Source organism: Ptiloglossa arizonensis, chromosome 9, assembly GCF_051014685.1.
Source record: "Ptiloglossa arizonensis isolate GNS036 chromosome 9, iyPtiAriz1_principal, whole genome shotgun sequence".
Lineage (NCBI taxonomy): Eukaryota > Metazoa > Arthropoda > Insecta > Hymenoptera > Colletidae > Ptiloglossa > Ptiloglossa arizonensis.
In genome coordinates, this window is record NC_135056.1 from 17,500,466 (window position 1) to 17,518,948 (window position 18,483).

General features: G+C 45.0%; 1 protein-coding gene across 1 annotated transcript in view; it reads right to left on the bottom strand.

The window, feature by feature from the left end:
• Positions 1-10,198: 10,198 nt before the first annotated feature.
• Positions 10,199-18,483, bottom strand: part of LOC143151244 (uncharacterized) — a 36,860-nt gene continuing 28,575 nt past the window's right edge. Inside the window, exons 6-8 of the mRNA XM_076320199.1 lie at positions 16,438-16,659; positions 14,055-14,250; positions 10,199-11,045 (exon numbers count right to left, since the gene is read on the bottom strand). Of these exons, the coding sequence (XP_076176314.1) occupies positions 11,036-11,045; positions 14,055-14,250; positions 16,438-16,659 (428 nt within the window). The 3' untranslated portion in view covers positions 10,199-11,035. The remainder of the gene's footprint in view (positions 11,046-14,054; positions 14,251-16,437; positions 16,660-18,483) is intronic.

Sequence of the window (18,483 nt, forward strand, 5' to 3'; positions counted from 1 at the left end):
TTCCGAAAGAAATATTCCTGTCTGCGTCGATACCACTTTGCAGCAAAGAGGGCTAAATCTACAATTTGGATACTAGTTTTCGCGAGGTAGTTCGGAAAAAAAAAAATTGTAACGTCGATACAGGGAATTTGTACACGTTCGTGGACCTTTAACACCACCAGCACGTTCTCCATCCGACGACGAAGGAACGTGTTCGTGGTACGAAGCCACGCGACTCGAAAAATTTCAACGAAACGTGTCCCGAGGCGCTGGAGACACGCAAGAACGACGATAACCGATAACCAGGACGACTCTACCGAAATAGATTTCTCGATACAGAGCACACACGTTTTCTACGTAATATAAATTCGATTCTTTAAGCTCGTTAAATTTCTCTCGACACCTGCTGATCGATGGACGAACGAAATTGTAGAGTTGAGCGTAAAGAAAGTCGAGGATGTTCTCGAGGAACTCGGACGAAACAAGGACATAAAATACGAAACGTCGTCGCCTCGAAGGTGCTTCGAAGTCGTATCGTGGGCGAAAAAAATTGCGATACGTCCACCGGTTACGTAAAAAAACCGTATCCGTCCGAAATATTTACTTGTGAAACACGTTCACCGAAATAATCGTGTAAAATTCAATTCGGTCAACTTCGACTTTCCTCCGTCTCGCGAATCGGTTTACTCGAAAAGAAAACAAAGAGAAAAAACAAAAAGAAAAAAATACTTCAAACCGTTAACGTATTCCCGAAGCGTGTTTCATCGATCGTACCAGAAGGTTCGGTATATTTCAATGTTCTGCGCCTCGTGGTTCCTGCTTCCGCGTAGAGAGACACTTGGCCGCAAGTGTTAACATATTTTCCAAGTTCGATTCGTTCCAGCCGAAGTAATTTCCACGTAGCCGAGGTTCGAGCGATCGTACATCCCCAGGTGTTGTCGGCGAGGACCGGCTGAACGTTTAGCGAGCGTTTTGGGTAACGGAGCAAGTGTTTCTTATATCGAAAGCCGACCGCGCGTACCATCGCATCGAACGTATGGTTCGAAGGTGCAAGATCACTCGAGTGATGTTTATAGCGGTAAGAAAGTCCCTAGGCACTACGTCGCGTTTTATGCTCTCTAGAAAAATAATTCACGGTTGGCTTTTCATCCGGGCCGAAGGTTCTCTCGGTTTGCCGGGTGACGGTTATAAAATCGCGCGTTTTCGAGGCGATGATATCGCACGGTCGTGTTGTTTACACGCTCGCTAATATCGTCCAGCGACGCCGCGAAGAAACAAAGTGGTTACTCGTACGCTGTCTTCGAAAAGCGGTGCTCTCGTTCTCGAAAGCGACCAGAAGAGCGTTTCTTGCGCCGTTTCTAGCTCGAGAACAGCGATTGGATACACGAAAAATATATTGGTCGTGAACGCGAATGACGTTGAACGCGTCCACGGCTCGACGTCTCGTCCCCGAGATGCTCGTCGTCGGAAAACATTCAAATTTTCTACAGGGGTGGGCCCGTTCCATTCACTGAGTACGCAATGGAATTCTCGTACGCGTGAAAACCTCGAACAACGTACACAAGGTAAATCTTTACCTCGAAAAGTGAATAATAATGTTGTATCTCGCGTCGAGCGAGCAAACATTCGTCCGAGCGATCGATCATGGTATTCACCGTTATACGTTGTCCGTATCGAATTTTGTCAAACTTTCAACAAACATTTGACAAATTTCGTGGAGCGTTAAACGCTCCTGTATCTCAAGAGGCATCGTCGAATACTGTGTACACACACTCGTGTCTTGGCGATTTTTCAAATTCTTCGAAAGCTCGTATAATCTAGAAACGGTCCAGAAATTTTTGGATATTCTTCAAATTGAATTATTTAGAAACGATCGATATACGTACGAGTATCTCGAGTTTCGAGAAAATTACAAACTCAACTAATCGTTCATCAATGCTCGCGAATTTCGCTACGAACGAGAGTACAAATTTACGAATTTTGTTCCATTGATTTCCATTTTCGAGAACGTACTCGATGCGTTGCGAAAAGTTCTTTAAAATAATCGTGAATCTTCTACGAGCAAACAAACGATTAAATTTTCGTATTCCCGTACGAAAAATTCACGTTGTTACAATGTCGTTTATAATTGGAATGTCGTTAAATTGTCGGTGTATTTCGTATTCGACGACGAAGTTGAGTAAAACGCAACGCGCGGATACTTTCGTTCGTTGGTGAACGTGGTACCGATCGGTATCGAAATACGGTTCGCCCACCCCTCGCTTACTCGGATAGGACGACTCCATTTTCTCTCGTCAGGTGAAACGTTGAGTTTCATTTCCTCGTTGTCGAGTTGCCCCCGAGAGACACGGAATTGACGAGCGTCGTTTCCTGCCGTGAATCGCGTGGACGCGTTAATTTCACTAATAAATTAGAGAACGTCGAACAGTATTACGGACGAGAGACCGAATAAACAAATACGCGCGTTGTGTTCGCTCGAATGGCCTCGCGCGATACATACTCGAGCCGAAATTACGCTCGAAGAGGTGCGACGGATGAACTCGCGTTGGATCGTTGCCGGTGATCGCGTCGATCGATTTTTGGAAATCGAATACAAATAATCCCTCCGTATCTTGGTTCTTTCGTCTGCGTCGATCATTCGTGATCGACCGAAGCCATTCGTTCTATCGGTCCATATTTGCAGTTGCATCGTCAACGGAAAGTAGAAGGAAAGAAACGTAGAAAATCGATAGTCGCTCGGCGGTGACTCGTTATTTGCGAAGTACCACCGCGGCATCTGACAGTGGGACCTCGATACTTGCGCGCGGTGCGAACCAGACAATTCAGAGATCATGGATCGTTGCAGAGAGACCGACGAGATTGCATCTGAGGTCAAATATCAGCCGTAGATAGCGGAGATATATTTTTTTTTTATATCGCAAAGGTTACTTCCATAATTGCACGAGTTTCGATACTTGCGTATCGAAGTGGAAGGGATAATTTAGAAACGTTAGATCGTTGGAAGGTTTCCAACGATTGCAATAGTGGTTGAGTACGAGTTACAGGTAACGGAGAAATATTTCTGTTTTCTATCGGTTACTTCCATAATTGCACGAGTTTCGATACTTGCGTACCGAAGCATCGGGGATAATTTAGAGACAAAGGATCGTTAAGAAGAGATCAACGATCGCAAGCAGAGGTAAAACGCGAGCTACGAGTATTCTGGTACTCGTTGTATCATCTGCCTCGATAATTGCACCGGTCTCGATACTTGCGTACGAAGCATCGGGGATAATTTAGAGACAAAGGATCGTTAAGAAGAGATCAACGATCGCAAGCAGAGGTAAAACGCGAGCTACGAGTATTCTGCTACCCGTTGTATCGTCTGCCTCGATAATTGCACCGGTCTCGATTCTCGCGCGTTCTCCCGCGACTATCGAGGTCCCTCTGTGTCCGTTTTCTCAGTTTCGCGTCCGTATTAATCGGACGACCCAATTAACGGCTGCGTTGAAACGATTACTGGATGGAGATACGTGTTCTACGAACGCGTCACGTCGCAGTGAGCCTCGTTCCGAAAGGTACCTTTTTTTCTATGTCGATTTCGCGCACGATCTCTCTATCACTTCTTTCGTTCTGCGCATGCACGATCGTGAGGTATATACCGGAACGACGCGAGTCGTTCGCGGCCGAATGGTGCAAATGGTGTAGAAAAATGTAATCGATGTCCGCGATAGTTCGATCGGCTCCGGGAATAGCGATGGGGACTTGTACACTTTCTAACTGCGCATCGAGCACAAATTTCAAATTAATTTCGACTGTTAGATTCGTTCCATCGAAGAAGATTCGAACCATTGAACGAGAATCGGCCGAAATGAATAATTCTCTTTCGGTGTTCGTTCTCGAACGATCATTCGATCGAAATAAAATTAATTAATTTCGACTATTAGATTCGTTTCACCGAAGAATATTCGAACCATCGAACGAGAATCGGTCGAAATGAATAATTCTCGATCGGTGGTTCGTTCTTGACCGATCATTCGATCGAAATAAAATTAATTAATTTCAACTATTACATTCGTTTCATCGAAGAAGATTCGAACGATCGAACGAGAATCGTCCGAAATGAATAATTCTCGGTCGGTGGTTCGTTCTCGAACGATCATTCGAACGAAAGAAAATAAATTGTCGAACACGTCGAGGAAGTTCGAGCGTTATTTCCTATCTGGAATACCCGTCTCGTTCGGTCCGTTTTCCAACGCGTTGCTACCGCTCGGCCAGCTTGGAAATTGGCCGGTAGGTTTACGCGATCTCACCGCGATACGATTGTTCGTACAACCGTATACCGGTGGGTTAGAAAAGGAATCTCGATCGCGTATTTCCGTTTACGATTCCCCGGTCGCTATTTCCGGGATCGAAGCTAGGGGTGAAACGCACTCTCACGTGTTACGATGGTGAACGACTACTGTTAAAGCCTGGACCACAATTCGCGAGGTAGTGCGTGCAAATAATTCTAACCGCTACTGAATTGGTCACGACACGACTAAACGCACTTTTTCACGCGTAGCTAAAAATCTCATCGAAATAAACGTTAATCCGTTGCACGTAAGTACGGTAGACGTACGCGTTACAATAAACGAATAAATATTTTATGTACACGCAGGTGTGTCGACTAAGCGTTCAATTAGCCATTTGTGTAACGTTCGTGTTGGATAATCATCGGTAAAATCAACAACAATGCGTGTATATATGTGTGTACGTGTCTCTGTGTGTATGTGTACGTGTGTATGCGCACGCGATCCGCGAGTCTCGCGCGTATTCAGAATCGTATACACGTAACGAAGCGAAGAAACCGCCAGCGGTTATAACGAGCGGCGTTCTCTTTCGTTCGTTCCGCGTTCTTCAATTAAATATATATGTCGGACGCTATCGAACCATTCGGTATAAAAATAAATAAGCTCTCTATCCTATATGAATCTAACGACGCGTTAACATTAGATATATCAACAGAATCTTTCTCAATTCTTACGCGCTAGGAATGATCAGGAGTCGCGAGAGGGAACAATACCATCGAGGGGATTCCTCGAGGGTTGGATCGAGCGAAACGAAACAAACTGAACGCGATTTCCCTTTCGCGGCTCGTGTATGTACATATATGTGTATATATATATATTTAGAGATGTTCTATGTATACAAATGTATATTACATTCGCGATAAAGCCAAGAACTAAAAAATATATATGTATATATATATATATATATATATATATATATTTATGAATGTACGTAGTCCATAGCCAGCGGATCGTTCGGGATCGTGGAAACGTCGAATCAGAATCGGGAGATGAATTTTGGTCGGTTAATTTCATGTTTGTCGTCGCTCAACGTTTCAATTGAAATTTCAGTGCCACCCTCCCCCTTCCCCATCCTCCGCCCCCGACATCTCGTATTTCGGTTTCGCGTTTCGTGACAAAAATATTTTCACCGCCCCCTCTTTCGAATATCGGTTGCTCCGAGAGTATATCGTGACGCGGATTGGGAGGGTGGAGGGTTGGATTTATTTGCGGCTGTCGATTCCACGCTACCGGTAAAATAGCGAGCCATCGATGCCTCGATTGAAACGTCCCGACGCCACTCGTTTCGAGGACCGTCCTCCATTTCCTTTTAATCGCGCGTTTCCTTTCAGTACCGCGAGAATTTTCATCCCCCGGTGCTCGTACGGGGCGTCACCGAATTAAATCGAGGGGCTCCGGTAATTTCAAACCGATAGGAATCCTTCTTTTCTCGAACGATACACGTAGAATCTCTCTATAAACGTTCAAAGAACAGTACGATGCGATTGATCCGGGTATCTTAACGATAAGCTCGATATTTTCGTAAAATTTCACTTTACGCTTTAAGCAATCTTTGAACTTACATTCTTTGGAAAAACTTCGATTCGATTGCAACCAATTTGGAAAATTGTCGATCTTGGCTCCATTCCTGTTCGTTGGGTGTATTTTAACGTCGGTAATTTTTCTTTCTTTAACGAGAAACAGCAGAACGGTTAGATATCGCGTTTCGTTAATTTTCGGTTGATTAATTTGAATTATTCGGAAAGTAAAAACGACGAGGGACACTTTCGGTCCAAAGTATCGTCGACTTTGAAGGAAAAGAGGAACCCCGGGGACGAGACGTTGAATCGAAACGTTTGAAAGTGTTTGGAGAAGCTGGTCCGGTGTTTGGTTCGAGGTAAGAACGTTTCCACGATTCCTCGCTGGTGTTCTCCGTTAAATTGACCGGGTGATACGCAGCCGATCGGGATTTCATCGAACGCCGCGACGCATTCGCGCGATTCAAGCACGCATGCGCGTACGCGGGCGATCCACGCGAACAAGCGGTTGTTAATCGTTGGGCGCGTGTATGGCGAAGCTGCCACGAAACAATCCGTAACTAAGAACGTAAATGCATGCAGCTACGATAATTAAACATCCACTGTTGGAACAGTACGTTTCGTTGATCCTTCGACGCGATTATCGGCCAAACGTGGTATCCACCGTGCGCGCGAACAGTGGTTTTCGAAGCGTTTTCGATCGGTTGTTCCCCAACGCGTCGTTAACGCTAACAACGACGGAAAATTGAACAAGAACGGCGAAGGAAGAATTACCTCGGTTTTCGAGCATTGAGTTATTAAACGTAACTATTCATTTATTCGTTAATTATATTCCTTTTTTTTCTACTTCTCCCCCTTTTACCGTTTCTGAGCGTCCGGTTAGCGAATCTGCAGTTGATCCGCGAACAAGCGTGAACTTCTCTGCCCATCGGAATACCCAATCTCCCATTGTTTTCTTATCCTAGTAATTCGCTGTCGCGCGGATCGCGAAACAATTCCACCGAAATATCACCGGACGAGTACCATCGGCGGAAGTAATTCGAATCCCGCGATCAGTTTCAAGCGTAACTGCGTATTCAGGTCCCTTTTACGTTCGTGTGCCCTAATTTCGAATAATTGCGAGTCTGCTTTCTTCCGTGTCCGTGTATCGCACGTGTATTTGTGTGTACGTGTGTATATAAATATATATATACGTACACGTGTATACGTACGCGTATCACGTGCACGTATACGCGATCGCTTGAAAGCATTGTTACGCAAGTGTTCGACGTGTTCTCTATTTGTATTTTTCTTTGCTTTTCTTTTTGTTTATTTTTTCTTTTCTTTCTTCGTTTTCCTTTGTTCCTTCTTTGTATTTGTACTTCGTTGTGCACAGCCGTAACACCGTCCCGCGCCCGTAGTTCCCCGAGAGCGTTTACCGACTCGGTCAATTACGGGCGCGCGGAGCGCGTTTTGTCGGCCGTTCCCTCGAATCCCGACGTCTCGCGGGAAAATCGTTTCGCGTGCCTCGATTTTCCACCGTCGGATGGCTATTGAGTGGACGTCTCGTTTTTCTTTTCCCTCTCCCCGTTTCGCGACCGTTTCTATCGTTCGAAGTTTTCATTTTGACGGGAACGAAACAACAAAATTGAAAAAGAAAAAAAGACACGAAACGTGGACGATTCCTCGACCTCGTTTCGGTTCGTTCGCGGTTCGTTCCACTTGTACCATCCTGGATCGCGATCCGTGACAACCATCGAGCCGATTATACTCGAAGACATTACTACATCGACAAAGTGTACACACGATACAGATGTAACGTAACACTCGCTCGTAAACGGACGATTGTGTATGGATCCGTGTTCGAATCATCGCGAAACGAAAGACGGGCAAAATTCTCGAGCACCGAAAAAAGAGGAAGAAGAACCTCTCGTTCGTCGAGCAGAATTTGAAACCTCGACTCGCGGCAATGGAAAATATTTCACGAACAGCGAACGAAAATTTCACCACCAGCCGCTCGAGTGAGCGTCGCGCTGAACAAACACACGCTCGGTTTTCTTCGAGTAAAATTCTTTGCCCGTCCCCGTTCAGGCTCGCGTGAAAAGCGAAAAAGAAAATTGTCCCGAACGCGTTCCATACGTGTTACTTCTTAAAGTACCTATCGATCTCTCCCTTCGGTTTTTTTTCTTTTTCTTCATTTTTTTCTCCTCTCTCTGTTTAGTCGATACTTCGATAACGATTATTTAACATACAAGTGTACATGTATTTATATATTTACATATATATGGAATGTATATACATATATAGATATATGCGTACGTCGAATTGTCAACGGTCGCGTTCCCGAGAACACGACCCGAATTAAAATCACCCCAGTTGTGGGTTCGTATCATTTTTTTTTTTTTTGTTCTTTCTTGCGTTTTTTTCTTTTTTAATATTTTTAAAGTTTAATTGACACTTACTGATTTTCCATTCGGTTCGTTCCGAGTCAGAGGACTTCGTGCGTTACCCTAGATAGACGAGATCCCTGTTCCCAGAGAAAGACTCTAGGAGGGGGCTAGTTCGAAAGTTACACACCCCGAACGTGGCCTTTCCCCTAAAGAGAAGAACGCTACCTTGCTCTTAAAATAGTAAACAGACAACACTTGTTTTTTTTTTTTTTTTTTTATAGATTTAGACTTTATAATTGTAATCGGGTTATTTTTTTTTCTTTGTTATCGTACTTGAATCTTCACGGATAGTAACGGCTTGACAACAGACACAAATGGAGAGTACATCGTTTTTTTTTTTTTTGTTTTTTTTTTTTTATCATTTTGACACCGTCGTCACGAGCCCGCGTGTCTCCTCGCCCCGATCCGAGGATCGAGCGACGAAACAACGAGCACCGTATTTTATTTCGTTTTGCGAGTGTCCCTTCAATTGTTAAACCCTCGGTCGTGCTTCGAGCGGCGATTAAAAATTTCAAGCTACGACGATCAATCCTTTCGATGTATCTGCGATCGAAAATTTCACGGTGTTTCGAAGATTGTTCGAATATCTCGACGTTTTCGCGGGAAATTTCTTAATTTCGAAAGTAACCGATCGGTGGTCTATTCATCGTTCACCGATGATCAACGAAACCGAAATCTACGAAACGAGTTTTCAATTGGTATCGCGTTCCATTTGTTGGAATATTTTTAAAACGTAAAAAGATTCCCTACCGAACCGAAATTTCTATCGAGGTAAGCGATTCGTGTAAAAGAAAAAGAGCGAACATTGCGCCATCGTCGAACGGAATGTGTTAATTTCGTAGGGGATTGCATCGCGAAAATTAGAAGAAAACGCTTTCAAATCGATGGAACGCGAATGGTCGAAATTGTTCGCGGTCACGAAAACTTTAACAAACGCTCCGACCCGAAACGCTGCAATAATGTGTAAACAGAGACCCCGCTACGTCCGTAATTAAAAGGTCGGTTGAGAGAACAAAAAAAAAAAGAAACGAATGCTCGCTTTAAATGTAAATAAATACACGGAAGCCGGGAAATCGGGCACACGGTGGTGAGTCCAAATGAATGTGTAAAAAAAGAAAAAAAAAAAAAAATGAAAGGGAAGGGAAAAAAAGGAAGGTGAAAAAAGATAATTGGAAAAGCGAGTACGTCGATGGTCGATCGCGCGCCGAAGCTATCGGTTAACAGTTGAAAGGATTTGATTTCAATTGCACACCATATAACAGACAATATGAATGAAACCCCATAACCGCCGATAAAAACATTTATAAAAAGTAGTGTGTACAACAAAATTTCTACCAACGGAGGAAAAGTACTCCGGACAAAAAACACCATCGCGTACATTCGCGAGCTCGATTGTCGCGAATTGACCCTTGTTCACCGATTCGATTTAAGCTTTGACGATACGCGCGATACTCGATCGGCGCTCTTACGTTGCTCGAATTCGTTTCTCGAAATCGTTCGAATTCGCGTTCAAATCCCTCTAAACACGTTCGCTCGTTCTTTGCAAATTCGAAATCGTACCAACCCTCGCGAACCGCGCGATCCGATTTCGGAGCGTACCCCGATCTTCCCACCGCGAGCGATTCCATTCGCTTCGTAGAATCGAATTTTCTCCTCGTTTCGCGAACCGATTCTCTTACCGTTGATTCGTCACGATCTTCGAGATGTTTCGAATCATCGAACCCTCGCGTAACTCGAGTCGCTCCCGAGGAAGCAAAAAGAACCGTCCAATTGGAAAATCTCCGTCTTTGTTTCGTTCTTCTCGAAGCCATTAGCGCGTAATCGTCGAAGAAGCAGCTAGAAAGAAAGGTTGGTGAGCGCGTCTCGAATATATGTATATACATATATATATATATATATATATATATATATATCCGTATTGGGCAGCCGCGTGTACGTCGTACTATTCGATTCGGTGAAGTAGATCCGGGCGTTTGATCGTTACGTTAGATTGTTAGGTACGTATGTATATATATCCAATGACAATAAAGATTCAATGTACTTTCTTAGCCGCTCCTAAAATCGATCGAACTCCTTCGTGATCCTCCGTATATCGGATAAACCGTTTCTCTTCTTAAATTTCCGGACAGAAAATATCGCGCGTAATTCTCTCGGCGAGGTTTTCCGTCACCGTACTCGTCGTTGATTTTTCAAGTACACCTTCGCCACGAATACTCACGATCGAGAGCTGTGACCGATCGAGATTAACAACGGTGTTCGTTTCTTTCGATTCACCGAGAGAACCGTGTCCGAGTCCTCGGTTGGAAAATTAATTTCCCTTTGACAATTGTACGAGTGCTCCTCTCTCGGTTCGGATACGATTCAACGGATCATCGATGCGTCAATCGAACAAGCGTTCCGCTTCGAGGAGCATCGCATCGCGAGTCGAGTTCAAACGACGATTTATCAAGAATCGACGATTCGTCCTCGAACGATCTTCGTCTTGTCCGAGTAAATGTTTCTCCAGATTCGTGGTGTCCCTTCGTCGTTCCTTGATTCCGTTCCGTCGGTATCACGAGTGTCTTTACTTTCTTTCGACATCTCCGATTCGTTCTGTGTTTCCTGTTTCGTTTCGTACAAGCGGAACCGCGTCTCGCAGGAATTGATCTACGCCGCGGCCCCTGGTCGGAAACTCTCCCGGGACATTTTAGATTCTCGTTGTCCTTGTTCTGTTCCTCGATCGTCCTCAATCCTCGTCCCTGGACAAAACAGTCGTCCTTGTTCCACACGACCGTTGTGGTTATTTGTATCTGAAAGAAGCGCAACGATACGTACCCGGCGTGTAATTGCGAATATTTTACGAGTCGAACGTTCACGCGGGTCAAAAGGGTGATCTCTTTCCACCTGGATTTATCTGTAAGGAAATCTCGCGGTACGAGTATCGGTATATCCTGTCTATACACCACGGTGGATATTCACGAGCCTAAATCTACAGAGTGGCTCGCCTAACCTTTTTTTTCGAGACCAATGGACGAATCGAAGTAGTCTTCTTTCGCGTTTTACGATTACGAAGAAACTTCATGGAGATTAGCTAAACGAGAGGTTTTTTCTTTTTAATTTATACACGAAAAATCACACGTCATTGTCTCGAACATCCTTCGAAATCGCGTCGTTTAGATTCGTCGGCTGGTCACGAAAAAAATTGACTTTGGGAAAAATTCGGAGGATATTTCTACAAACTACTCCATTTTTAGGGACAGAAGAATTGGGAAGATATTTCCACAAACTACTCGATTTTTAAGGACAGAAGAATTGGAAGAATATTTCCACAAACTACTCTATTTTTAAGAACAGAAGAATTGGGAAGGTACTTCCACAAACTACTCCATTTTAGGACAGAAAAATTGGTAAAGTATTTCTGCAAACTAATTCATTTTTAGGGAGAGATAAATGGATAGAATATTTCTGCAAACTGATTCATTTTTAGGGAGAGAAAAATTGCTAGGATATTTCTACAAATTAATTCATTTTTCGAGACAGAAAAATCGGTAGTATATTTCCACGAGTTATTTAATTCTTTCGGCAAAAAGTTCCTTCCCTTCTCGAAACAAGCTCTTAGGTGCGTTTACGTGGAAGCTTCTACTCGACACCCCATCTACTTAACTCCCCTTCTACTCGAGTTTCTTTCCACTTTCGGTTCAAAGCTCCACCTTCGTTACTTTCACGTTGCGCACAATTGCGTGCAATCATTTTTCCCCGATTTCTCAGGATATACCGACAGACGTTACCCACGAACATTTTCGTATCTCGAACAACCAGCGACCAATAGCAATGGTGCTCCAAGGGCAGGTATCTCAGCCCGTCGAGGGGGCGGCAGGATGAAAGGTTGCCCTTTCGCCGGCCGACTTTTCCTCGATGCACGAACACGTCGAGACTAAAAAACATCCAATCCCGTGTTGCACGCGGCTCCCTAACCTACGCGAGAGAAAATTGCCCGAATGCTCGTCGTGTCGCGTGATTCTTCGCCGCGTTGTTTTTACTTCCCCCTCTCGATCACGCGAGCTTGCTCGCGTTTAACTCGAAGATACGAGGAAACTAGAGAGAGAGAGAGAGAGAAAGAGGGAGAAAACAGCGCGGAAAACTTGGACGATTGCCTCTCCCCCTCGTAGCGTGCCCCCCCCCCCCCCCCTGACCCTTCGGGCAACGTGTTTCGTTCATCGCCGCGAGCGAATACGCGCCGGTCGGTCTCCTCGGTATTTATGAGCCTTTCGCGCCGGCACGCGACCAAATTCGTTGACCTACTATTTCGCACGTAGGTCCAGTTAACGCCGCGCGAGTATGCGCGTGCACGTACAACCGCTGATTGCTTTCCGAGTACGGAATATTTAGCTTTGACGTCGCATGCGGAATATTCGCGCCGGTTTCCACGCCGCGTGACCCAATACCGCGGTGCGAAACAGCCCGCGGAGCGTTTCCGCCGCCCGCGGATCACCCTTTCCAGTTCTCAACGCGAAAAGAATAACCGCGATCGAGCGACGGTTCAATCGGGAGATCCTCTTTGATCGGGGAACTCTTTCAACGGAGAACTAATTAAATGATTCTTTTTATGTTTTTTGTTTTTTTTTTGTTTTTGATTATAAATATTTGATGAATACACTGGAAAACGTATCCGAAACTTCGATTTTTGTCCGAACGCTTTTCAATTTAGATTCTTTACGCGGTGAAGAAACGCGGGGGAAGCAACAGCGAATTGATCTTGCGCGTAGTTTCTTCAATGAAACTTGTCATTCGTTGTTAAGTTATTAACGTGTTTTTTTTTTTTTTATCAACTTGTTCGTTGCTTCGTTTAACACGGGTATCGGTAAGTACGAGAGAACGAAGTTGCACAGTTTCGAGATTCGGTTTCTTTTTTTTTTCCGGGGTTTCTTATTAGACAGGGAAGATTTCGGGGTGTGTACCAACAGGAATACGAAATTATTTTTGTCCCGAAGCGGCAGGAATTTAGGTAACCATAGCGCTCGTTCGAGGGACCGTTTCCCCGTATTCGTGCATTAAAATATCTTTCGGTAAAGGAAAGTTACCGGGGCGATGGTATTACCGGTCGATTCGATCCTCGTGTCTCGCGCAATATCAATATCGTACGATAAAAGGAGAACCTATAACGGAATCCCCTTTCTCGGATCTACGCGGGATACTCCGAAAGCTCTCACGCGGACATCGAAAGGACGCTTTCGTATCTCGTGGAAGCCGAGTCGAAACGTTCACGACTGACTTCGTGTTTGTGAACCGATTCAGCAATTCGTACACCCTCTGCTCCGTTTCAGACCGCCCATTTTCGTGTTTGCGCTCCGAATTGTAACCACGGATTTGCTTTCCACGAAAATCGTCCCTTCTCGTGTTCATCGATCGTATCGCACAATCTCGACAAATTTCGAAGAAGTTTTCCAGTCGTTTCGATATCGAAACGAAATAAAAATCACGATCCTTGAAATTGGAATTTCACTCTACTTCGTTTATCTTTCTCCTCGACGCGTAGAATTTCATCAACTGTGCGGAAACGCTCCGCGCACGCACGAATCCACCAGCGGCGAACGTGGTTCAACGCCGCGGTTTAACGCGTCGTTACGTGGGAATCGCATCGACGAAATTTCGATGGTTTCGCGATTCGACGATTCCCGTGTATTCCATGTATCGCGAAACGTTATCGCGATTCGTTAGACAGGACCCACGGAATCAAACGCGAATCGTTCTTTTCGTTCGATTCACGATCGTTCTTTTCGTTCGATTGACGATCGTTCTTTTCGTTTGTGTTTTCTTACCTTTGCGGCAACGGGCATGCCAAAAGTCTAACAGAAGCCAGGCCTATCATTCCCAGCAACGTGATCCCGATGACTATGTACACCACACCGAGATGAACCAGCGAAAATATGTACAGAAATTTGTGGCAATAGGTGTCCGGTGAGAATGTTCGGTATTCGAAGTGCGGCCAGGAAATACTTAGGATCCAATAATTTCCTGCGACGGAAAATTGAAAATGGTATCATCGACGATCGTGGTTGAATTGTTTGGAAATTTAAGCGAGCATCGATTTCGAGCGGCGGAAAAATTACACTCGTACGTAAAAATATAGTCGAGTATATGGATGCATCGTAAAAATATAGTACGCTAAGTTTGCTCGCGAAAATTGAATTTTCCGCGATGCGAATTAACGATTATCGCTCGTGCAAACGTCGAATTAAAGTAATGACAATTTTAAAGCGGTACGGTCTACACGACCGCTACTCCATTTGATATACTGCTCATTGATTGGAAAAACATTGCACTCAAAGTTGCGTCAGATTTTCGTTCTTTTGGTTTCTTCGACGATGCACAGTACCGGACGTGCTCGGACAGAAGAAATCGAATCGTCACACGGATGCGAAATCACGCGCGGGAAAGTGATCGATGAATAAACGAATCGGGAGCGCACGTAAAATTCGAACGAAATACTCTCTGTACGAAGAGATTCCGTAACGTAACAACGGATAATAATTAAGAACCCTCGAACGAGAGACAGGGTTGCGTTTCCGTGCGTCCCCGCTACGCGTTAATGTATCGTAATTGTCTCTCGTCGGTGTATCGAAATCCGTGCGAAGTGGACGCGCGTAAAGCGACGACGAAGCGTAATCGTTGTATACGGAAAATTGCGCAACGTTTGCATACGAACGGCGTGGATTCCGTTCGTGTTTCCATTCGTGCGTTCACCGTGATCCACTGTCCGTAATTCGCCGTTAAAAATGTTGCCGTTAAGTGGAAACAAGAGAGAAAACGAAACATTTAACACGTACGGTACACTTGTACGTGAATATGTACCGGCGAGAGTTTATTCCGAGCCCGTTCGTTCCGCCGTGCTTGAATTTTCTCCCGCGAATCATAGCCCCGGGCGGACCAGTGGTTATCGAAACGCGTAATGTCCGATTAGCGGTGGCTAATTCGAGTTAATCGTACGTACTTCTGGAACACGAGGTATTGCGCGCGAACGACTCGTTTCGCATTGTGCGAACCGGATCGAGGGTGGCTGGTTTGTCGTTAAAGAAAGAGAAGAAAGAAAGAAAAAGAAAAAGAAGAAACGTTGGATCTTGAAGACTCGTTGCAACCAAACCGACGCAATTACGTCCGCGAATGTAAAGGGTAAGGAGTTTACGATCGGACGAGATCACGAACGAAAATTAGGTTGCATCGATACAATTCGCGACCCGTGGACGATTACTCGCGTGACAAACACGATCGATGATCTTCGCGTAGCGCGCGCGCGCGCGTGCGCACACGTTCGAATCGCACCGAGATATTCACGTAACGCGGATACGAGTTCGAGTGCTCCTCGAACGAACCTAATTTCCATCGATCGACAATAAGTGGTGTTACGCGATCGCCGTGAACGTTATTTCGAGCGCGTTCGACGGAACAAGAATTTTTCTTACTCGAACGGTGGAACTCGCACACGGAACTCGGTGAATAACGGAACTCGGACGGAACTCGTGGGAAACAATGCTATCGGAACTCTACCGAACCAGTACCCTCGCGTATTGCAAATGCACGCTCACGGTGGACAATCGACACGGTGAACTCTTCTTTTAACGACTGAACTCAATCGGAACTCTTTCGCGAACCGCTTCACCGTACTTTTTACGTATTGTGAGTATACCTGGGCGTTTCATTGACAATCCACACGGTGAACTCTCCGTTTAACGACAGAACTCAATCGAAACTCTTTCGCGGACCGCTTCACCGTACTTTTTACGTATTGTGAGTATACCTGGGCGTTTCATGGACAATCGACACGGTGAACTCTCGTTTACGGTGTTAATTTACCAGCGAGAGTGCGGGTCGTTCACGGGAAGAAATACGGGGAAAGATTCTTAACGAGGAGCATAAATCCGGTTTATGCGTCTCGTAGCTGACCACTTGCTTGGAAATTCACAGACTTTGACGCGAAGAGCGTTTTATCACGCGTGTCTCGAGTGAAACGCGTAAGTGAAAATACGAGATTCCGTTTCGAACGAATCATCCGTGAGTTCTCGATCGATTTACGTTTCCTCGGAGGAACGAGCCAACGCGAGATAAAATTCGTTTATCGGTATCGAAAGAACGTACAAAACGAGCACCGTATTTCTTCCGTTTGTCTGCTGTGCGTATCTCGAGTTCCTTTCTTTCTTTACTTACCCATCACGAACCAGATCGTCAGGAAAATCGATAAAATAACGACCATAACTTTTCTCAGGGAGATTTGAGGCCTCGGTGCCGGAACCATCATAACGTCCTGTCTTCTCGATCCTATCTGTGAGTAAATTATCAATAGCAGTAATATCATCCCAAACATTCCACCTATCACCATGTAAATGGGGATATTGGTCCCCTTCGGGCAATCGTTCATGAACTTCCAACCTGGAACAGAGAAATAATTCAAATGCTTCTCCGTAGATTGTCAACGATATTCGAACGCATCGTAAATTTTCATGCTCCGCAATGCGTAAACATACTCCCACCACGGTTCAAACTAACGAGTCAGCTTTGCACGTGTGTTCGTTCATCGAGGCTCGAAGTCGGTTTCAACGAGATGGTTTATCTTTCTCGATGGAATTCGTATCGCCGACAGGGAAAATAATTAATTGAACGAAGCGAGGGAGAAATATGCTAGAAGATATAGTCCGCAGGACGTTGAGAAATTGAAGAAAATATGATATACACGCGTTCAAGACCGATTAGAAGTACGTTTGATCGCGAGGAGCGTCGCAACGGGGTAAACGTGGAAAATATTAACGAAATTGTCGCGATGGTAAACTGTAATAATTTCTCGGAAAGAAACGCGATGTTTCGCGGTCGATTCGGGCCCCGTACGGTGTGTCCGGTCCCCGGTTGTTGATTTTTCGTTTCGTTTATCGAAGCGAACTGTTTAATCGCGGATCGATACACGATACGATAAACATTCGCGCGTTGACTCCGTTGAATAATGTAACGTTAACGACATCGCCTGACTTCCACTCGCCGTGTCGAGTCCTATTTCGATATTTAACAGAGAGCAACGTGGCATGCGAACCCACCACGCTCGATGCTTCTCCGTTTCGTTCTATCCGTGGTGCGATTTGTTAAGAAAGGCTTGGATAATTTTTTGAAAAAAAAAAAAAGAATCGTCGATCGAGTTATGCGAGTTGTTCCCTCTCGTCGAGCGACACATTTTTCACGAGTCGCCGCGCGTACCGGATCGTTACGATTAACCCGCGGCACGGTGACAAAAGGCTTTGTTCGTTCGAGATGAAAGCGATCGATCGGTTTCAAGACGCGACGATTGTCGAGGGAAATTCGCCAACGATATTGTAATATCCCGTTTGTCGCCGATGAACGACGAGAGCCGATCGAAACGTGTATTTTTCAAGCGTTGTCGAGATCTTCGAGCACACGAGAGATCCGGAACGATCGCAGAACACTGTTCGCGAAGTTTCGCGTGGCTGGGAATACGAATCACGTTCGAGTATACGTTGACACGTTCCTCTCGGTTCTCGACGAGTGTTTCGATCCTCGTGAGTACGAGTTTTCTTTTTTTTTTTTCTTTTTTCTTTCACGGAGAAGAATCGTTCCACGGAATCGATGAACATCGTCCGGTATCGGTGACGAGACGAACATCAAAGAAGCATGAAATCGTTCCAGCTACCGAGAAACGTTTACGCGACAAAGGCGCTGACCAACAAATTGACGAGCGCAACGTCGGAGGAAATTGAAATCATCGAGTAAACGAAAGAGATGCAAATTTCCACGCAAAAGGATTGCCACTCCTCGACGAAGAACAAATACTCGAGAGTGAATTGTGGTAAACGTGGAACACCGACGAGAAAATAGGAAAATTGTTCGAGCAATGATCGATCGATGTAACTATTTCTCCGTCTAAACGATCGAATAAAATAAAACGAAGAAAATATTATCTGTGGATGAAAACACTATCTCGAAGAAAATCTTTCGTATCGTAAACGGTGGAGAGTATTCAAAGTTTCGCGTTCTTTCCTCTTCTTCTTACGTTGAATCGATTCGAAAGTCGTTAACGATATTCTTATCCGAACACACTATACTTTTGAGAACGAGTTTGTCCCTTGGAGACAGGGTATCGCGTTCCTCGCAGTGTCCCATTGGTGCCGTGTCCGAATTCGCGTCGTCCGAGTGATTCAGTTCCTCTGCATTCGTATGGAACGCGGTCGTTAATATTTGGCTGGGACACAG